Below are 21633 nucleotides of genomic sequence, written 5' to 3' on the forward strand. Positions count from 1 at the left end.
CCCTGCCACATTCAGAGCAGGAGAGGGCAGGCTCAGCCCACTCTCTCCTACCATAAATCAAACCCTGTTGAGAACCTCCTACTTAGATGCCAGGGACAGCCGCTGCCACCTCCAGCTGCCAGAAATGCAGTATCTGTCCAGATGTCCAGACAGCTTTGAAGGATGTTTGAATAGCTTTTTTTAAAGACAAAGTCTTATGTAGCCCAGGCTGGCCTCGAACTCTTGGTGGTGATCCTCCTGCCTCAGCCTCCCAAATGCTGGAATTATAAGCGTGCATGCCCACACCTGGCTTCATGGCACTTTTTTAAAAGCCCCAAGTGATTCTAACATGTTGCTGAGTTTGAGACCCAGTGCCTTGAACAGCTAGCATCTGGGCCCAGGATGTAGCTCAGTGACGCCATACCTGCCTAGCAAGTACAAGGTTCTGAGTTTGATCCCTAGTACCGCAAAAAAAAAAAAAAAGCCAGCATCTTCACAGAACTAAGAACAGCCTGAGCCTGTCATCCCAGGACTCGGGAGGCCGAGGCAGGAGGATCACTGTGAGTTCCAGGCCAGACTGGGCTACATAGTAGGTTTAAGGCCAGCCCAAACTGCATAGAGAGACCCTGTGTCAAAAAGCAAAGAAAAATAGGGCCGGGTATTTAGCTCAGTGGTTCCACCACCTGCCTCACAAGCACAAGGTCCTGAGTTCAATCCCCAGTACCAAAAAAAAAGCAAAGAAAAATAAAGGTAACCTGCAGGGTGAACTCCATGGATGTGCAGCCTGTGCAGTCGCATGCGGCCCCATGGCCTGCACTGGATTTGCACTGATGGGCCTGGTTCTGGTCCCCCAAAGGGCTTCCGAGATCTAGCATGGTTTGGGACACCCTGACTCTCGCACCCTGGACCCTAGCAGGTGTGAGTCAGGGTCCATGCCATACCGGGGGCCTGGGGTCAGGAGGCCGGGCACAGGATGCTGGTGAATGTGGGTAGAGACCAGAGAGCAGCGGCAACGGGACTGGGTCAGCCTCGGACTCCCTGTGAAACTCTGGTCACGTTCCAGGCCTCAGTTTACCTACCTGCCATCTAAGATAGTCTGATGAACAGCAGCCCCTCCTTCTGGCAGGGTTGACGGCGGCTGTGGAGATGAATGCGGGTGTGGATGGCCCCTCTACCACCTTGGCTCATGGGGGCTTCTCTTCCAGAACTTCATGGACCCTGAGTAGGAAGGGAAGAGGAGGGCAGGGCACCTGCCCTGAGCTGACATCACGAAGGAGGCCACTGTGAGCACCTGAAGATGACACTCAAAGCAACCAGCATTTGCATAGAGCCTCACAGCATGGCGGATTCTCTCGAGCCTGAAGCAGTATTTGTTCGCAAAGGCAGACTCAAACCTGGGTGCCAGTGTACACACCCATAATCCAGCTACTCAGCAGGCTAAGGCAGGAGAATCAAAAAGCCCAGGCCAGCCTGAGCGACTTAGCAAGACCCTGTCTCAAAATTTTATTTTATGTTTGATTTTTTTTTTTTTGGTTGGTCATTTTATTTTTTTTTTTCCCTTTAGTTTATTGGTACATTTTAGGCATACAATACAGTTACATTCCTCATTGGGACCTTGTACCTCTACATGATGTATCTTGGTTCTTATTTTTTTCCCCAGTCCCCAACCCTACCTGCACCCCCTCTACCCTTCCCTATTTACAAAGACTTTGTTTCCATTTTTTCCTTTTCTCATATTTTTTTTCTCTTCTTTTTTTCCCCCACCCCTCCTACTTCCTCTACTCCTTTAGATCTTTTTTTTCCTATTTCACAATATCAACTATACATTTTGATCCTTATTTACACTTCTAGTTTTTCACACCAGAGAAACTATTTGGTACTTACACATGTGTGTTCTATTTATTTCACTTTAGAGTACAGCCTCAATGTACATCCACTTAGCTACAAGTGTCTCCAGTTTCCTCACTCTTTATGGCTGAGTAGGACTCCACTTTATTAAAAAAAACACATCTTCTTTATCCAGTCTCCAGTTGATGGGCACTTGGGCTGTTTCCAAGCTTTATCTATTACACACTGTGCCGCTATAAACCTGGGTGCACATATATCGCTGTGGTATGATTCTGTTAATTCTTTGGGGAAGATCCCGAGCAGGGGAATAGCTGGGTCAAATGGGACCTCTAGTCCTAGTTCTCTGAGGTATCTCCATACTGATTTCCACAGTGGTTGCACCAGTCTGCACTCCCAACAACAATGAAGGATTTCTTTCTCCCCAAACCCCACCAACATTTATTTGTTGATTTCATGATAGCAGTTATGTTTGATTTCTTGAGACAGAGTCTCACTATGTAGCCCATGCTGATCTCAAACTCGCATCAATCTTCCTGCTTCAGCCTCCTAAGTGCTGGAATTATAAGCATGTGCCACCATACCCAGCTCCGTGTCTCAAAATGTTACAAAAATTTTTAAATGGCTAGGGGTGTAGCTCAGTGGTAGAGTGTTTGCCTCGGATGCACGAGGTTCCGGCCCCAGAACCACGAATAATAATAATAACAGGCAGAAGCCATGGGGCTGTGGGGGAGGAGGCAATTCGCCAAGGCACACGTGAGACAGGTCTTCTGACTTCTGATCCAACACCCACTGAACATGGGGGCAGCGGAGGGGCATGTGGAACCCTCTTGGAAGAGTTCAGAGTGCCAGCCTGTGTGCCCAAGCCTCCGCCCTACCAAGAAAAGCTGGATCTGTCCCAGGGCAGGGCATAAAGTCGCCAGCAACCCTTCACAGGAACCAAGGAACATTGAGCTACGGCGCCCCCTGGCGGACAAGTGCGTCAGCACAGTGCGGAGCGGAGGCTGTCCTCTGAAGAGGGGTTTCCCGGGCAGCGGCGCCCCTGGCCGGCCGGGAAGGGGACGGCGCGAGGCAGTGGATGGAGAAGGCGCCCACGGGGGACCGCTCCCGACGCCTGCCACGCAGCGATCTTCAGCCCAGCCAGGCTCGGGGCAAGGCAGTGAGTCCTGGAACGCGGACTCAGATGGTGGACGATGGCGAGGACAGGGCTCTGCGCGGGGAGCCCAGGCCAGGGGCGGCACTGGGCCTGGCTCCCAGGCAGAGGTCACGGGCCCGGGTCTGCTCTTTCCTGCCATCGCCCGGCCTGGCCATGGATCAGGTATCCGACACCTGGGACCCAGAGTCACCTGCGAGGAAACCCAATACCCTTGGGCCCCGGGTCCAGCTGCCACTGCTACCAGCAAACAGGGCTTCGGAGGAGGAGGTGGGTCTCGCCGGTGAGCTGGGGGCCCCGGAAAGGGGATTTGGTGGGCACGGGGGTGGGGCCAGAAATCCACCTTCCCTGGGCCCCTGGCCCGGCTGGGCGAGTAGCCCCGGGCTCGGCCTTCCAGGGACCCTTTACCTTAAAGAGCCCCTGATGTAGAGACCCTCAGGGGGAAGAGAGGAGGACGCCCTGGCCCACAGACCCCGCAGAGGGCCCGGGGCACGGGCTGGTGGCGGGCTGGCCCTGCTCCTCTCACGCCACCTCCTCCTCTGCAGACCATGCCAGCTCCGGACTGCGCCCGTCTGCGGCCATGCACCTCCCCACTGCTCACCTCCTGCGCCTCCTGCTGCTGCTGAGCACAGGGGACGCCGGGCCCCGGGCCCAGGCCCCTCCACAAGGCTGCTACGTGGCCGAGGAGGCGGGTGAGCGGACGTTCCGCTGCAGCCAGGCGGGCCTGAGCGCCGTGCCCGCAGGCATCCCCAACGACACCCGCAAGCTCTACCTGGACACCAACCGGCTGGAGTCCGTGCCCGCCGGCGCCTTCCAGCACCTGTCCACCCTGCAGGAGCTGGATCTCTCCCACAACGTCCTCGACCACCTCTCGGGGGCGGCCTTCCGCGGCCTGGCGGGCACCCTGCGCCGCCTCGACCTCTCCGCCAACCAGCTGGCCTCGGTGCCCGTGGAGGCCTTCGTGGGGCTGCAGACCCAAGTGAACCTGTCCGCTAACCCGTGGCGCTGCGACTGCGCCCTCCAGGAAGTGCTCGGGCAGGTGACGCTGGCGCCGGGCACGGGCACGGGCATCGTGTGTGACTCCGGAGCCCGACCAGACCTGGTGGGGCAGGAGTTCCTGCTGCGGGCCAGGGAGGAGGACCTGTGCGGCCTGAGGCCCGGCAGGGCTCAGCGGGGCGCCGACGTGGCCCTGCTGGTCACCATGGGCGGCTGGCTGACGCTCGTGGTGGCCTACGTGGCCCGCTACGTGTGGCAGAACCGCGATGAGAGCCGGCGTCCTCTCAAGCGGGGACCCGCGCTGCCCGTGCACTCAGAGAACTCGTCCACCCTCAGCACGGTGGTCTGACAGCCGGGCCAGGGCCGGGGCCGGATGAGGGGGGTCGGGGGGGCACCCGCTTTCCTCTCCCTTCTCTCCTTGGCCCTCTTCTGGCTGCCTTAAATACCAATCGCCGCCCCCCCCATGCACACACACTCACATGCACACACTCACGTGCACACTCACATGCACACTCAATGCACCCACTCGCGTGCACACATATGCACACACTCACGTGCACATGCACATACACACATGCACATACTCCCACACGCACCCCATCTTTGGTCCCTGGGTTTGGGGGCCCCCCTCTGTGCGGTTGGGGGAGCCCGGGCAGAGGGAGGGATTGATCAAGCTGGAGAGGGGAGAGGCGGGGAAGCTGGGGTGCGGGTGGATGGAGCAGGCCGCTGTGGGTCCCTCTCTGCGCCTCCGCCTCTCCCGGGCCCTCCTCTCGCTTCCCATGGACCCCTCTCCTGTGCCCTCTGTTGGGACCCTGTCTCGGGGTCCCCTACTTCCTCTCCCCCCTCCCCGTGCCTCTGCCGTCTCCTGTGTACGCTGAGGGGTTCCCGAGCTCGACCCTTCCAGGACCAGGGTCTCCTCTGAGACGGAGGTGAGGATGGTGGCGGGAGCTGGGACCCCACAGCATCGCTGGGCAACCCAATAAAGTCCCTTCCGTGACGCTCCCATCTTTCTCTGCCCCTTCGGTCCGACTTTGTGGCCTGGCAGTGGGCACAAGCGGCAGGGGTGCGGCACTCTTCTGGCCCCCGGAGGTGGGGGCTCCTCGCTAGGCACGCCAACGTCCTCTCTCCCCGCCCCTGCACCAGACCCTACGTGCTGGGGCAGCCAGGACCCTGAATTATTGATGATGGAACCGCAAGGCTGGAGCAGGAGAGGGAGCCCGGAAGGAGGCCCAGCGGGAGCGGGGTGAGAGGCAGCAGGGCCCCGGGAGGTTGGTACTGCTTTGGAAGCTCAAATTGGAATCCAAGATAGGAACCCCTGAACCAGGGCTGCACCCTAGGGCAGCGTGGCTGTTGCCTCAGGATGGCAGAGAGGAATCCATTCCTTCCGGCCCGAGCAGCGAGCAGCGAGCAGCGAGGAGGGAAGAGCAAAGAGCAAAGAGCGAGCTCATCCAACGCTGACACCAACCTGATTCTCAGCGGGATTCTCGGGCAGGAAGGGACCCAGGGAGGACGGCTTTGCCCGTAGGCCCGCTCGGGGGGTCCTGCTGCTCCACCAGCTCCCCGCATCCCTGCCCTCTCCAGCCCCGGGAAGCAGAAACGGCGGCCAGCGACGGTGAGGGGGACAGACATGGGGGTGAGGACAGCAGGACAGCTGCCACAGGACTCACCTTCCCTCCGCCCACCCTGTGGGTCCCCAAGTCAAAACTCGCGGGGAAGATGCTCATCCCGGGAGACGGGCGGGTCCCGAGCCTCTGGGACTCCTCGCGCCTGCCCGGTGCTTACCCAGGGAGCAGGCAGGCCCCTGGCGTAGCTGCCTCCACTGTGACAAGAAGCCGAAGATGCCCCCCGGAAGGAGAGGGGGGCCGAGTCCCTGGGGCTGCCCCGGGCTCGCAGAGCTCTGCCAGGTGGGTCCCCTCCCGCAGCCTGACCCCAAGGCCCTCGTAAGGGGGCCCCGCACCCCCGCAGACCCTGCCCCGGGGGACAGGACATCAAGGCCCGAGCCCTGGAGGGGTGACCTGGGCCCCTGGGCGAAGTCATCACCGGGCGGGCTGGGGAGGGTCCTGGTCACCACGGTGTTGCACCCAAGCTCAGACTGGGCCTGAGGCGGCCCCGGGGAGCAGGTTCTGGGCCCTGCAGACTGAGGCGGGAGACGAGCAGCGGCGCCGCAAGGTGGCAGCCAGGTGCGAAGCCGCCGCGGAGGAGAGGAAGCGCTCGCTGCCGGGCGCCCAGACGCGGCCAGGCGCTGAGGGGGCGGGGCGGCAGGGGGCCCTCGGGCTGTAGCCCCCCCAACGGGGCGGGGCTGGGAGGTGACTGGCGGGACCAAGGGAACGCAAGGCGGGGCTTAAATTGGATGGGGTGGAGCAAACGCACTCGGGGCGGAGTCTTCATGATCTCAGGACTAAGGAGGCGGGAGGCGGAGCTTGAAATGGAGAGGGCGGGGAGGGTATTGGGGAGCGGACTGTGTTGACTCACACTATGGGGCGGATCTAGTGGCGGTGGGCGGGCTCGTCCGGGCGGGGCTAGGGCAGCTGGGGCGGGACCGGCCTCGCCGTCCTGAGCCGATTCAGCCCTCGGTCTCGCAGGTGCCCCAGGCTTTCACCTGGAGAGGAGACCCGGCCTCCGCCCTGAGGGCGCTCAGGGCCCTCCGCCTCTAACTGCACACTATCTCTGTAGCTCATAGCGCCCCGGATCTTACGGAGCCGCTGATCCTGAGTCCGGGGCGCGGAGACTTCCAGCCAAGTCCACCTGGCTGGCTGGGGCACCCTCCTCCCGCGTCGGATGGGTGAGGCCCTGATTCGCCTGGGTCCTCCTGCAAAATGGAAAGCGGAGCTCTTTGTCAGAAACTGTTAAGCATTTTGGCCGGGGATTTAGCTCAGTGGTTCCGCCACCTGCGTCGCCAAGCACAAGGTCCCGAGTTCGATCCCCCGTACCAAAAAAAAAAAAAAAAAAAAGAAAGAAACTGTTAAGCATTATCATTGGAGATGCCAGCAGAGGGGAGAGGTGCTACCTTAAAGCCCCGGCCCCTGGAGGGAGACAGCAGCCCCTGGCCCTCAGGCCTCTCTTCTGCACCCCAGGAGTGCTGGGCCAGAAACAACAGCTGTGGATCAAGTGCGGGGAGGAGAGGAGACGCTCCCGAGGGACAGGGCTGGCATGGCGCCTGGGGTCACAGAACACCCTCGGTGCTGGCAACTAGGGCAAAATTGCTTCTGAGCTCGTCCAGGCCTCTCCCACACTCATTCATGGCTGAGCACCCGAGGCCCCAAGATCCTAAGGGGCTTTCTGCGGGCCCGAAGCACAGACCCAGGAACTGATAACCTCCAGACTCCTCTCCGGCATTAACAGGCGTTGGCGGGGGGGGGGGGGGGGGTGAGTCATAGAGGGATGCAAGGTGATTTTGTACTGAAGACTGAACCCAGGGCCTCACGAATGCCAGATAAGCGATCTGCCACTGAGCTACCCTCCTGGCTCCCTTCTTATTATATTCTTAGACAGGCCTCACTAAGTTGCCAAACTGATGATCCATCCTCCTGCCTCGACCTCTCTGGGAGCTGGGATTACAGATGTGCCTTATGATGCCCAGCTAAAATTTAAATTTTTACTGCGCAGGTTGGTGGTTCCCTAGATGCACAGCATCCTGGGATCATTTCCCCCTGCTGTGCAGATGGAAGCCAATGGGCCAGAATTTGCCCCCAGGGCGGGCAGGGCCCTGCTGTCTTCACTCTGAGCTGCTCAGTGGTGTTTGGACCTAAGAGTTGGTGACCCACGCTCTGATGGGACTCTGTGGCCTTTATATACTGGGGGACAGCCCCCTCCCCCAGGAGCTGAAAGCCTTCTCATGGCTCTGTGCTCGCTGATTTCTCCACATTTGGGATCTTGGGCAACCATCACTGGCTCTCCCGACATTTTGTCCACCAAGGGTCCCCAGGCCTGGCCCAGCCGCAGCCTGGGAAAGCAGGGCAGGGCTCGGGACAAGTCTGGATAGCAGGTGAAAATAGGAAGGTTCTTCGGCTCCAAGCTTTGCTCAGCCTCAAGGGCTGCAGCTGGGACCCAGGCTCTGTAGCAAGGATCTGGGAGCCGAGTCCTGTTGGTCATGGTGAGGACAGCTCCACGGCCCCTGCGACCTCAGGCCCGGGTGTGGGAGACTGCCTGACAGAGGGCATCCTGACCTTCAGGCTGCCACTGGCCCTTGTGCCTGACCCAGCCTGGTGGGTAGGGGACTGGCCTGAGGGGCGACACTGAAGTCTCATGGGGAGCTTGGTGCACTTGACCTGAACATCAGTGTCTGCTCAGCCAGGAGCTCAAGAATAGCTTGGGCTCCAAACCCAGTGAAGGAATTTGGAAGGAAACATAAACACTTTTAGGGGATAAATAAAGAGTATGGAGCTGGGGATTTAGCTCAGTGGCACCACTCCTGCCTGGCAAGCCCAAGGTCCTGAGTTTGATCCCTGGTACCAGAAAAAATAAAAATTAAAAAAGAGTATGGAGGGCTAGGGTGTTGCTCAATGGTAGGGTATGTGTGAGGCCCTGAGTTTGATCCCCAGCACCAGGAAGGAAGGAAAGAAGGAAGAGAAGAAAGGAAGTAAAAAGTGTGAGCCAGGCATAGTGTGACACATGGCTGTAATTCCAGCACTCTGGGAGGCTGAGACAGGAGGATTGCAAAAGGGCTGGGGATGCAGCTCAATGCAAAGGTTCTGGCTTCAATCCTCAAAACAGAAAGCAAGCAAGCAAGCAAGCAAGCAAGCAAGCAAGAAAGAAAGAAAGAAAGAAAGAAAGAGAAGGAATTGGGCATGGTGACACATGCCCATAATCCCAGCATTTGGGAGGCTGAAGCAGGCAGATCACTGTGAGTTCAAGGCCAGCCTGGACTACATAGCAAGACTCTGTCTCAAAAAACCAACACCCTGAGCATGCCTGGCTTCCCCAAGTCCCTCGGACTCTCACCTGCCTCCATCCCCAACCTTCCCACCTCCTTTCACTCAGAGAAGGTCTGAGAATATGTCAGTGTGAGGGGTCACCGTCCCCAAGCCCTCCAGCAGCTCACACCCTACAAGTGGACCCCACACCCTACAAGTTCATTTCAGAACTTTTTCCTTGTCACCGGCCCCAAGAGCACCAAGCTTTCTGTGCTTGCACCTGCAACACTGTCAGCCAACCCTTCTCCCCTCTCCGGCCCCTTCTTAAGGGAAAAAATCAGTAATAAAAGGGTAGGCACGGTGGTGTGCACCTGCGATCCCAGCACTGAGGAGGCTGAGGCAGGAGGATCGCTGCAAATTTGAAGCCAGCCCGGGATACTTAGTGAGTTCAGGGCCAGCGTGAACTACATAGTGAGACTCTCAAGAAGACAAGAAGAGGGAGACGGAGAGAAGACAAGAAAGAAAGAAAATAATGTTGCATCCCAATCTCTGTGTCTGTCTGCAGAGCAGTATGTGTGTCGGAGAGACACTAACATCCCCAAAGAGCAGGTGTCTGGGGCTTCTTCCCCTAATTCAGTTCCCCTTCTGGGCCTCATCTCCCGCAACCCCGCACAAATTACAGGCTTGGAACCCAATCAAGGATGAGGGCCTCCTATCGCTTACCCTAACTGGCCGCCAGAGGGCGACGGAGAGCAAAGCCTGCCAGGGCGTGTATCCGACCAGCTGCTTAAATCTCTTCAATCCCATTTAAATCCGGTCCCAAATTCCCCTGAACATAAACTAGCGCTCTGCAACCCTGAACGCTCTGAGCCCCGTGCCTACAGCACTATCGGGCAGTTTGGGGAAATGGTACCCAGGATGGAGGCCCGGTGGGGTGGGCCCAGGGATGGGCACTGGTGGAGGGGTCAGAGTGGATGAAGGAAGGCAAGAGAGCAGAAGGACCAAGACTCCCGGATTAGGGCCGGCCGTCGCGGCCCATGCCTGTGATCCCAGCACTTGGGAGGCTGAAGCAGGAGAATCACAAATTTGAGGCAGCCTGAGAAAAATAAAGAAAAAAATTTTTTAAGGGCTGGTGATATGGCCTCATGGTAGAGAACTTGCTTAGCATGCCTGCGGCCATGGGTTCAATCCCCACCACCCCAAACGGAGGGTATGGAGTAGCTAGGAAAGAATGCAACCAAAAAGATAAAGGACAGGAACCAGAAAGGCGGGGCAAGTGTTTCTTTTGTCTTAAAACATAAGGAAGAGCTACACAGAGGCCTCAGTCCTGTGGGTGAGGCCGAGGACAGAAGAAAGATTGCAGAGTTTCACTGTGTGGGGCGTGATCCCATCTCCCTGTTCATCTCCAGCTTCTCATTTACTTATTTTGGTTTTTTGAGACAAGGTCAGCTCACTATGTATCCCAGGCTGGATCAAGCTCACAGCAGTTCTCCTGCCTCAGCCTCCCGAGGGCTGGGATGACAGGTGTGTGCCACTGCGCCAGGCAAGCTCCCCTTTTAGATTCCCTCCAGGCAGAGACTGGAGATAAAGAGTGGGACCTGTAGGACCTGCTGAGACTATGACTTGCATCTTGGGTGTTCCCAAACCTGCCTCGCTGTGCCTCTGTCTCTGTGTCTAGGCGTGGCCTATCCAGGGTCCCAGGAAAGGCAGAGGAGGGGGCCACTGAACAGCACAAAAGGCCGGGCCGAGGTGGCACACGCCCATAATCCCAGCACTCGGGAAGCTGAGGCAGGAGGATCACCAGGAGTTCGAGGCCAACCTGGATTACATAGCCAGACCCTGACTCAAAAACCAACAACACAAGGAAAGGATGTCTTGTCCCCTTATCCTGCCCACAGGTTTGCTGTGACTCCCAGATGCTTCGCGGTAGATCATGAGGACAGCAGAACAGGGACGAGGGCCTTCGTCACACATACACTCATACACGCATGTGTGTGTGAGCACATGCACCCCAGCTCGAGGACCTCTCTGTACCCTCTCTGCACTCTCTGTCCACTCTTTACCTGCCGTCTCTGGTAGCCCCGGCTGCCCCACCTAAGCTGCCACCTGTGTAGCAGCTCCCCACCCACCCCGAGGGCAGAAACAGGCCACTGGCAGGGCAGCACCTGGAACAGGTTGATGCTGTTCTCTCTCTCGGAAGTAGGGGTGGGGCCCGAAGCCAACACCCCTGTCTCTACCCAGGATAAAGCCGCCTGGCCTGGCAGAGGACACTCATTCTGTGGACCTGCAGAAGAGGGGTCAGGGCCCTCTCTCCACCCCAGCCGCCAACAGGACCCAGCGTCACCCCTGGTAAGAACTCCGACAGCGGACGAGGCAGGTGGCATTCGGGGAGCCTAGGGAGACAGGTGGGGCAGAAGGATGTGGGCTCCCCAGAATCTAGCAGCCAGGTACCGTGGTGGCCCAGGGGAGCCAGGGGCCATCCTGCCCCTTCCCCTGGCCTCCCAGGAATGGGGGTGGAAATTGGGAGCTGGTAGGGGGCACACCTGCCTCCGGGGGGCACTTCCAGGGCAGCTGGGGTCCCATCTTTCGCCCACTGGGTAGTCCAGGTACGCCCGACCACCAGCCGGAGCACCTGGACATGAACTTCCAAGACAGATCTCGGGGCTGGGACCCTCAGCTCCCGGGGAACACAGTGCCCTGTGACCCCACTGGCCCAGGGCTGGCTTCATCCAGTCAGTCCTTTCCACGCATATTTGCTGAGCTCCAACTGTGCGGGGCAGCTAGTGCTGGGGCTGCGGAAGTGACTCCTGCCCTCGGGGGAGTCACAATCGAGTGGGCGAGAGGCAGGTGTAACAACATGGGGAGGCGGCAGGTGTTTCAGACGGGGTGCGCTGCCAGCTGTGGAGGCACAGGTGGCGTCAGGAGGCCTGGACGGAGAAAAGAGGTCATCAGAGTGGCCTGAATTGCGTTGGTTTAGGTTTTGGTTCTTTTTCTGGTTTTTTGAGACAGGGTCTCCCCACGGAGTTCAGGCTGGCTTTGAGCTCACTATGGAGCCCAGGCTGGCCTCGAACTCCCAGTGATGCTCCTGCCTCAGCCTCCCAAGTGCTGGGATTACGGGCCTGTGCAACCAAGCCAGCTCATATGGGTTTTGGAGCCAGAGTTTCCTCATGATAAAATGAGGATTCCCGGGCCAGAGATGTAGCTAAGTGGCACCGTGCCTGCCTGGCAAGTGCAAGGTCCTGAGTTCGATCCTCAGTTCCGAAAAAAAATACAATTAAAAAATAAAAATAAAATGAAGATTCCCAGCAGCCACCCTGACAGCCTCCCTCTCCCTCCCCACAGTGACAATGACCATGTTCGAAAATGTCACCCGGGCCCTGGCCAGACAGCTGAACCCCCACGGGGACCTGACGCCCCTGGACAGCCTCATCGACTTCAAGAGCTTCCGCCCGTTCTGCGTGGTGCTGAGGAAGCGCAAGAGCACGCTCTTCTGGGGAGCGCGCTACCTGCGCACCGACTACAGCCTCCTGGGGCTGCTGGAGCCCGGCACCTCCCCCACAGGTCAGCCGGTGGCCGGGTTGGGGGAGCCGGGCGGTGAGGACCAGGGACTCGGGAGCCCAGCCCCTCCTCTCCCTCTGCAGACCCCACGGATGCGGGGAGCTTCGGCTTCAAGAACATGCTGGATGCACACCTGGAGGGGGAGGTGGACGTGCCCCGGACGGTGAAAGTCAAGGGCACTGCAGGGCTGTCGAGGAACAGCACGCTGGAGGTCCAGACCCTCAGTGTGGCCCCCACGGCCCTGGAGTCGCTGCACAAGGAGAGGTGAGCATGGGTGAAGGGGTGGATGGGGCGCTGGGGCCTCACCAACCTGACGGGAAGATGCCCCTTCCTTGGGCCGTGGGGACATCCAGGCCATTTGCTAACCAGGCCTCCCTGTCCCTGTCCATCCACTCCCTCCGGCACCTCCTCCCACTACTGCACACGCACACACAGGCACAGGCACACATCCACACACACGGAATACCCTGAAGTTCACTTCGCCTGGGAAGAGTCCCATCTCTGGGAACCTCCGCTTTCTACGCTGCAGAATGATGGGAAGGCCCGGTGAGGTGGCACACGCTTGCCATCCCAGCACTGGGGAGCCTGGACCGGGTGGCAGGCTGAGGAGGCCAAGCTGCAGGCACAGATGGGCGTGTGACCCATCGGGACCCCTGGAGGAAGTGCGCGTGGGGGAGGCGACAGGGTTTGAACCAGGAAGACCGCAGGACACGGTCACTCATCCATCAGAGATGGAAAATCAGGCGGAACATTTGGAAGCAAAGCAGGGGCAGATGCAGGGCCAGTGGCCAAGGGCAGCAGAACAGTCTCAACTTGGTGCTGCCAGCAGGGCGAGGCCCAAGGCCTAGTCCAGAGTGGCTCTAAGTTTTGACCCAGGTTGGGATACAGATGAGGAATGAAAGGCAGCGCCTGGCGGGTGGCGAACAGGACGCAGTGATGATCCATGGGGAAGGACGGTGAGGCCCTTTCGGATGCTGGGAGCTGGCGGTCCTGCTCTGGTGTCAGCTGGGAGTGTCCAAAGGTGGCTGGAAGTTGGGGCAGAGCCTGGGAGACGTCGAGGTGGAAATTCGGAAGGGAGTGAAACAGCAGGGGCTGGGGGCCTCGAAGGGGACTCAGGAGCAGAGGGGTGAGAACAGAGCCTCAGGGGACAATGCAGGGGACCAGGCAAACCAGGGAAGGGGGTGCAGACAGAACGGATAAGAGGGAGGGGCTGGGGACTTAGCTCAGTGGTTCTGCCACCTGCCTGGCAAGCACAAGGTCCAAGTTCGATCCCTGGTACCGAGAGAAAAAAAGAGACGTGGTTTTTTGTTGTTGTTGTTTTGTTTTTGGTACCGGGGATCAAACTTGGGTCCTTGTGCTTGCGCAGCAGGCAGCGAAACCACTGAGCTAAATCCCTGGCCCGAGACATGGTTTTTTAAAATTTAAAAACAAAAAAAAAAAGAATGGATGAGAGGTAGGAGGCAGAAATCCAGGCACAGAACCAGAGTGGGCCAAGGAGATCAGAAGCAACCGTTGGGGAGGTCCCTGAGCCTGATGCTGGGAGGTCTCTGGGATCGGGCCGAGCAGTGGAATAGGAGCTGAGTCACAGGCTGCAGAGGGGAGAAGACGGAGAGGGGTGTGGGCCTATCTTTGGGGATATTTGCCAATAAGGGGAAGGAAAGAAATGGAGCGGTAAACTGAGGGTCAGAAAGTGAACTGGTTAGGGTCAGGGACCTGTTTATGTATGAGAGCAAAGAAGGAGCCGGTGGAGAGGAACTGGGCTTAATGGCAGGAGAGGGGTGAGAGGTGGAGAGAAAGAGTCTCAGAAGAGAAGGCACAGAGACAAGGGGGAAGAAGCTGCGGGCCAAGGGGCTGAAGCAGAAGCAGAGAAGGAAGCAAGCAGGCGCCCGCCCGCCCGAGCCAGTGATTGCCCTGTTTATCTGGACGCCCTGGAGGGAGGCATCATTATCTGGCTTTATAGATGCGGCACAGCCGAAGCTGCCCGCCCGGGAAGTCCGGCTCCGGCTCCGGGAGTGAGGGGCGGGGATCAGAGGGCGTGGGCGGGGCCCGAGCAGCCCCTTAGTTGCGCGGCTCCTGTCAGGAAGCTGGCCGCGGACCACCCGTTCCTGAAGGAGATGCGAGAGCGCGGCGAGAACCTCTACGTGGTGATGGAGGTGGTGGAGACCGTGCAGGAGGTCACCCTGGAGAGAGCCGGCAAGGCCGAGGGCTGCTTCTCCCTCCCGTTCTTCGCCCCGCTGGGGCTGCAGGTCGGGTTTGAACACGCACGCGCAAGTGTTTCCTCTTGAACCCCAAGCTAAGCAGAGCTCTTTGTGCACAGAGCTCAGGCTCAGCGAGGAGGCTGAAGCCCAGACACCCCAGGCTGGGAAACTCCCGATAAGGGCTTCACGCCTCTGTCTCGAAGCCAGGGAGGCTTTAGTCACTGAGGGCTTCCTGGAGGAGGTGAGCTGGGACAGATGGCAAAGAGAAAGAAAGAACCAGGGCCCACGCAGGGGCTTGGCAGTGACACACAGGCAGGTGAGGAGGAGCAGGTTCACCCAGTTCCCCCCACGGGCCCAAAGGAGGAAGAAGACCCAGCTCCTTAGAGGACGCCGTCAGGGCTCAAAGCCCAGGCCACAGAGTCTGGATGGGCAGAAAGATGGTCAAGAGCTCCCAACTTCCTGTCTCCCCAAAGGCTCTCAGGCCTGGCCCCCCGGCCTCGAGTCTCACAGACTCACAATTCCTTGTCGTCTCTCCTAGGGATCCGTCAACCACAAGGAGGCTGTCACCATCCCCAAGGGCTGCGTCCTGGCATTCCGCGTGAGGCAGCTGATGATCAGTGGCCAAGATGAGTGGGGTGAGACAAACAGGCACCCCCAACATGGGGGTGACCCGCTCCTGGGCTGAGGCACCCTCATTTTTTTTTCCTTCCGTATCAGGGATCGAACTCAGGACCTTGCGCTTGCGAGGCAGGTGCAGTGCCACTGAGCTAGATCCCTGGCCATGAGGCGCCTTCGTGGTGATGTAGGGGAACAGGCACAAGAGTGTACTGAGTGAGCCTCGTGATGCAGGGAGAGAGCTGCAGGGGAGGTGGCTCCGGCTGCTGGGGGCCTCTTGGTGGGGGGCCCTGGGGAGCTGGGAGGGCGGGTGCTAGCACCAGTCCTGGGGTGCCACGGAGAACGGGACTCAGACCGGGCATCTGAGGGGCAGGATTCCGCCCTGGGCCTGGAGGCTGGGGAAAGAGGCAGGGCAGCTGACAACCTGGGTCTGGTCTCCCTGTGTTGCAGACATCCCACACCTGTACAACGACAGCATGCAGACCTTCCCCGCCGGAGGTAAATGAATGTCCTCGCCACCCCACCGGTGCCAGCTGCTAAAACCCCGCCCGCTGACCGAAGGGGCTACAAGCCCCCCAAGGACCCCTGTTTTTGTTTCCCAAGTCCCTAAGAACATCTGCCTTCAACTTTAGGAAAGTTAGACAGAGGTATAGAAACGCTGCCCAAGAGGGACAGAGAAAGAGAAAGGCAGGGACAACCGCAAGCAGAAAGAAGCCATGGTGGGGCCGGGGATTTAGCTCAGTGGTTCCGCCACCTGGCTTGCAGGCACAAGGTCCCGAGTTCCATCTCCGGTGGTGGAAGCAATGTATGTCCCCAAGGTGTGGGGGTGGCAGTGCGAACAGCAGCGCCGTGCATTTTTACAGTGATCGCAGTGAAGCTGCTGTGACACCTGCCTTAGTCAAAAAGGCAGAAACAGCCGGGCGTGGTGGGGCGCCCATGCCACTCAGCACTTAGGAGCCTGAGGCGAGGAGCACAGTGAGGTCCACACCAACCTGGGCTCCATAGAGAGACCCTGTCTCAAAACACAAAACCAAACCCAAAGAAAGGCAGCAGAAATCAGCTCCATGCTGATGTATGTGCGTTCTTTCTGTCTGCAGAAAAGCCGGAAGAGGAGAAGTTCACACGTAAGTGTTCCTTTCCCTCCTTCCCATGCAAATTTCTCGGCTCCGGTTTAAGACCCCAGCTCTCTTCCTCCTCCTGTGTGGGACAGCAGGGAAGGTGGCAAAGCAGGTCCAGGCAGACAGCGGCCCCCAACACGTGGCAGGACTTCCGTGGCTTAGGAAAAGGCAGCCGAAGGGGGAGATCCTGGGACAAGAGGTCTGGATGGCCTGATGCCCCGGACCTTTGGCCCCAGGGCCTGTGGTGGCTGTCACCCATGCCCACTCATCTGCTGCTCTGCCTCTCAGCAACAGGGGTGGAGCCAGTGAGTCATGGTGATGCCACCTCAGTCCGGGTGCCCCCTTCCCAATTAGCTCTTATCTCCTTTCATTCACGCCTCCTGGAAGTAGAGCGAACTGTGAGGAGGCTGGGCCCGTCCCGTCCCAGCCCCCGGGGCCGCCCGCCACCCTGAGGGACAGCTTCTTATGGTTTTTCTTTCTTATTTTCTCAGTTATCCAGGCTTCTGATGTTGGTAAGCAACTTTGTGACTTTCTCCTAAGACTCTGGCACAAAAGTGGCAGAAGGTGGAGGAGGGCGGAGGGAGGGAAAGGACAGAAAGGGCTGGGTCCCAGGTCCGGGGCACTGCTGCCACCCTGGCCCAGGCAGAGGGTCACATCCCTAGGGCACCACTTCCACTGAGGGCCTGCTACAGGTCACGGGGCCCCGGGTGCTGGCCTTCACACAGCCCCCAAAGTCATCTTTGTCCACTGATGCATGAGAAGGAGACAGAGGGCTCCCCTCCCAATGTTTAGCTGGAGTCTCTGATGCCGAAGCCGGGTGTGGTGGCGATGCCGGTGACCCCAGAGCTTGGGAGGCTGAGGCAGAAGGATCGTAGTGAGTTGGAGGTCAGGGACAGGGCCCTGAGGAGGCGAGTGGAGGCTCCTGAGGGTGAAGGGCTGGTTGTCACCTCTCGTGTCCCCATAGGGGAGGTGCATGAGGACTTCAAGACCCTGAAAGAAGAGGTCCAGAGAGAGACCCGAGAGGTGGGCAGGCTGAGCCAGGTGGGGCAGGGCTCCCTGCTCAGCTCCCTCTGCAATCTTCTTGGCAAGAAGAAGGAGCTGCAGGACCTCGAGTTTGAGGTGAGCCCCAAGTCCTCAAGTCCCTGCAGAGCTGGGAGGCTGGGGACAAGTGGGTCCTGCTGGCAGCGGGGTGTGGGAGCTGATGGTGGGCACCTGCCCCCAAAGCTGGCCCCCTCTGCCCCCCAAGTGCCCCGGCAAAGGGCACACAGCACGGGTTCCCTGAAGCGCCTGCTTCTTCTGACAGGCAGAGGTGGGCAGCCCGCCGGAAGAGGCTTCTGTGGGAAGGGAGCGAGAACCTTTCCAGGGCTCAAAACTTTCAGGACTTGATACTACACAAAGAAAGAGGCCAAGCATGGGGGCGAACGACTATAATCCCAGCACTCGCGAGGCTGAGGCAGGAGGATCACTGGGAGTTGGAGGCCAGCCTGGGCTACATAGTAGACCTTGTCTCAAAAATAAATAAAAAGTGTGCCCAAGCGCAAAGACCCGAGTCTGATCTCGGGTACCAAAAAAATTAAATAAATAATAAATAGTATAAAAGAGAGAAATAGGATGGAGTGGCCACGTGTCAAGGAACTCTTAAGTACCAGGACCATGTTGGCCCTTTATCCATGCCGTTTTCTTTTTTTTTTTTTTTGGTACCAGGGATCGAACTCGGGTCCTTGCGCTTGCGCAGCAGGTGGCAAAACCACTGAGCTAAATCCCCAGCCACCCATGGTGTTTTCAATAACCACCTTTCCCCACAGCTTGAAGGGGCCCTAGACAAGGGACATGAAGTGACACTGGAAGCACTCCCGAAGGATGTCCTGCTGTCAAAGGAGTCTATGGGAGCCATCCTCTATTTTCTTGGAGCCCTAACAGGTCAGTGGAGTAAAGCTATTCGGTCTGTACTTCTCCAGTGAGAGGAATGGATCACCTGAGTGAATTCCCAGGTGGATGAATGGGTGAATGCCAGATCAATTCTACTACAATGAAGAAGTTTATAGTAAAGCCGGGCGTGGTGGAGCACATCTGTAATCGCAGCACTCTGGAGGCTGAGGCAGGAGGATCGCCACAAGTTCGAGGCCAACCTGGACTCCATAGCAAGACCTTGGTCTCAAAAAACAAACAAAACAATTAAAAGTAAAACGGGTTCTACTCCTAATAAGGATTCGGTTAGTCACGTTGGGGTGACCTGAGAAGCCAACCTCGGTAAACGGTTGGGAAAGAACCCTCGACGCGTCTGCGCGTCTTCAACCTTCCGCGGGTGGCCGAGCTCCTGCTCTACGTAGACGGAGCCCAGCGCTTAGCGCGAATGCTGAGGCGTTGGTTCCCCAGGGAAGGCTGCGCTCCAAGGCCAGGACCAGAGCGCACCCCAGCTGGAGCTGGCTCAACTGCCCGTGCTGAGATTCCACGCCGCCCTCTTCTCCCCAAGACTGCAAGTTCCGTCAGCGTTAGCGAAGGGAACACAGGGTCCCCTGGAGAGCGGGCTTCCAGCCACGCGTGAACGAACTCACAAGGGAGGAACGGGTGCACCATCCATGCGTGCTGGAGCCGGAAGTGCGCCCCCTGGAGTCTGGAGTCCCCTCCGCACTAGCAACACCCGTGTCTTTCTCTGCTTTCTGTCTGCAGTGCTAAGTGAAGCCCAACAGAAGCTTCTGGCAAAATCCATGGAGAAAAAGATCCTCCCGGTGCAACTGAAGCTGGTGAGAAAGAACAGCAAATCCCGGGAGAGTTGGGGAGGGAACAGCTAGGACCATGGAAGACCCAGTGTGGCCTGGCGGCCACTGTCCCAGAGCCCTCTGCGGCGTCCCCAGGAGCTCAGGCCTCCTCTCCTTTCCACATTTCTTCCTTTGCATTATTTCACAACAGGGGGGACAAGGATTTCTGGCCCTAATCCGGGTTTATCAGCTTGCTCTTGAGATAGGAGACAGAAAACTCTAGCTTTGCTAATTCCTTATGTCTCTGAGTCTGCCTTGATTTATTCCCCCTGTAAAATAGGGTTAAAAACAAATGTACTCACCTGTAATTCCAACACTTGGGAGGCTGAGGCAGGAGGATCACTGCAAGTTCAAGGCCAGCTTGGCCTACATAGTGAGTTCAAGGCCAGCTAAACTGTGCAGCAAGACTAGAGGATGGATGGATGGATGGATGGGTGGGTGGATGGATGGATGGCTCAATAGCTCACCGTGTGGGGCTGTTGAACGTCAGCAAGGAGCCACGGGGTGGGGGGGGGGCTAGATTGCTTTGTGACCTGTATGCCTCAGGAAAGAAGAGCGACTCTCCTTTCTTTCTTTTCATGCTGCCCTGGTTCCTCGCAGGTGGAAAGCACGCTGGAGCAGAATTTCCTGCAGGAGAAAGAGGGTGTTTTCCCCCTGCGCCCCGAGCTGCTCTCTTCCCTCAGGGAAGAAGAACTGACCCTCACGGAAGCCCTCATGGGGCTCAGTGGCCTGGAAGTGCAGAGATCCAGCCCGCAGTACATGTGGGACCCGGACACCCTGCCCCGACTCTGTGCCCTTTACGCCGGCCTCTCCCTCCTCCAGCTCCTGGCCGGGTCCCCCTAGTGTCCCTTTCCTGTCTGCTCCCGGCTTCCCGCAAGCTGGGACCTTAGCACTCCAGGGCCTTTCAGAGCCACCAGGCTGAAGACCACAAAATCCTAGCTCGTCACCTACAATAACCAACTGCTACTCCCCTAGCCTTTGTCTCCCCGCCCTCTGCGCCCAGCCCTGTGAGCTCATGGGCTGCTGTGAAATCCTGCAGAAGTAGAAGCACTCGGCCTTTAAATTATGAGCTATTTTGGCAAAACTGGGGGAAAAAGAGAGACAAATTAATTTTCTATCCTAATCCTTCTCACTTGTACTTCTAAAAATCAAGCATCAGGGCTGGGGATTTAGCTCAGTCAGTGATGCTGTGCCTGTCTCACAAGTGCAAAGTCCTGAATTCAATCCCCAGTACCACAAAAATATATAAAAAAATAAAATAAATAAAAAGTAAGCATTAGAGGAATGAATGGAAAATATTCTGTCAATCTTTTTTTTTTAATCCAGTACCAGGGATGGAACTCAGGACCTTGCACTTGCCAGGCAGGCGCAGGGCCACTGAGCTACATCCCCAGCCCCTCTGTGTCAATCTTAGGATGACATGGCGTTTGGTGAATTTCTTCAAAGAATTTATTGGGCCAGGGATTTAGCTCAGTGGTTCCAGCGCCTGCCTCGAAAGTGCAAGGACCCGAGTTCAATCCCCAGTACCAAAAAAAAAAAAAAAGAATTTATCATATGGAAATTCTTACTTGGGCCAGAAAAAGAAATAAATGCCCTCTCAGAACCTATAGATCATCTGAACAGTATACTACTCTATTCTGCCCTCAGACAAGCTAGAAAATGCTCAGGAACCACTGGGTATAGGATCTGGAATCAGATTCTGAAGTGGGAAGATCATCAAAGCTGCTGTCCTGGGCGCATGGGATTTAGCTCAGTGGTTCATCCACCTGCCTGGCAAGTGAAAGTCTCGAGTTCAATCCCCAGTACCCCCCCACACACCCCAAAAAGCTGCTGTCTTCAGAGCCTTTGGCATCTTCACCCCCCAGGCTGAAGGGTTGGGGAGGGAAAGATCTAGACAGAGATACAGGGTACAGTCAAAACAAAAAGAAGACTACTTTCAAGTCTGTTGATATAAAATGCAAATAAAATACAGGTAAGTCTTTTTTTTAAATGGGATCTAAGAATCAGATTACCCCCCTCCCCAGTTTTTCTTTTCTTTTTTTTTTTTTTTTGGAGACAGGGTCTTACTATGTAGCCCAGGCTGGCCCCGAACTCCCAGCCATCTTCCTGCCTCAGCCTCCCGAGTGCTGGGATCACACGTGTGTGCCACCATGCCTGACTCCAAAACTTTTTTTAAAAATTATAATATTATCTTCTTTCACTTCTCTATCTTCTACCCTCAATTCGGGAAGATTATGGGAAAACGTAGTGTGGGTTGGCTTGCCCTGTGGACCTGCTAATATGTGTGTTCCAAATCTCATCAAATGACTGGGTTTATATCACACTCCTCTGCCTAGAGCTCGGTTTAAACACCTTTCACCCATTGCTTTTAAAGTGGTTTTATAGGTGGAAAAATTTCTCCAAGGCTTTTGGCTCCAGGCTTCAGTCTCTTGTGCCTCCTGAGCCACCCCCAGCCTGGGCTCACTACCCAAGAATTCATGACCCACTGCCAAAGGCTTTGGGCTAGGTCAGCCTCCCCCTCCTGGCTCCTTCCAAAGCCTCCTGCGTTGCTCATGACCC

At 57.4% G+C, this 21633-nt stretch overlaps 2 protein-coding genes across 2 annotated transcripts; both read left to right on the forward strand.

The window, feature by feature from the left end:
- The first annotated feature begins 2691 nt into the window (after nucleotides 1-2691).
- On the forward strand, nucleotides 2692-4969 carry Lrrc3c (leucine rich repeat containing 3C). Its single transcript, XM_004859474.3, has 2 exons — nucleotides 2692-3247; nucleotides 3523-4969. Exon 2 carries the CDS (start codon nucleotides 3558-3560, stop codon nucleotides 4320-4322), a length of 765 nt encoding a protein of 254 aa, XP_004859531.3. The 5' UTR covers nucleotides 2692-3247; nucleotides 3523-3557; the 3' UTR covers nucleotides 4323-4969.
- Nucleotides 4970-11065: 6096 nt separating this feature from the next.
- Gsdma (gasdermin A) lies at nucleotides 11066-20370 on the forward strand. The gene is made up of 12 exons (XM_004859468.3): nucleotides 11066-11175; nucleotides 12169-12387; nucleotides 12468-12648; nucleotides 14465-14630; nucleotides 15121-15217; nucleotides 15648-15695; nucleotides 16295-16321; nucleotides 16807-16827; nucleotides 17280-17434; nucleotides 18121-18235; nucleotides 18986-19059; nucleotides 19675-20370. The coding sequence occupies exons 2-12, from the start codon at nucleotides 12174-12176 to the stop codon at nucleotides 19915-19917; spliced, it is 1341 nt and encodes a 446-aa protein (XP_004859525.2). The 5' UTR covers nucleotides 11066-11175; nucleotides 12169-12173; the 3' UTR covers nucleotides 19918-20370.
- Nucleotides 20371-21633: the final 1263 nt, after the last annotated feature.

Source organism: Heterocephalus glaber, unplaced genomic scaffold (assembly GCF_053883595.1).
Source record: "Heterocephalus glaber isolate CG9 unplaced genomic scaffold, H.glaber_assembly_v1.0 deba00001773, whole genome shotgun sequence".
NCBI classification, from domain to species: domain Eukaryota; kingdom Metazoa; phylum Chordata; class Mammalia; order Rodentia; family Bathyergidae; genus Heterocephalus; species Heterocephalus glaber.

Excerpts from the sequence above, each read along its gene's own strand:
- Lrrc3c (XM_004859474.3), top strand. The coding sequence starts at position 3,558 with ATGCACCTCCCCACTGCTCACCTCCTGCGCCTCCTGCTGCTGCTGAGC.
- Gsdma (XM_004859468.3), top strand. The coding sequence starts at position 12,174 with ATGACCATGTTCGAAAATGTCACCCGGGCCCTGGCCAGACAGCTGAAC. Across the intron at positions 15,696-16,294 it reads GCAGACCTTCCCCGCCGGAG|AAAAGCCGGAAGAGGAGAAG; the intron begins GTAAATGAATGT and ends TTCTGTCTGCAG. Across the intron at positions 17,435-18,120 it reads TGCAGGACCTCGAGTTTGAG|CTTGAAGGGGCCCTAGACAA; the intron begins GTGAGCCCCAAG and ends CTTTCCCCACAG.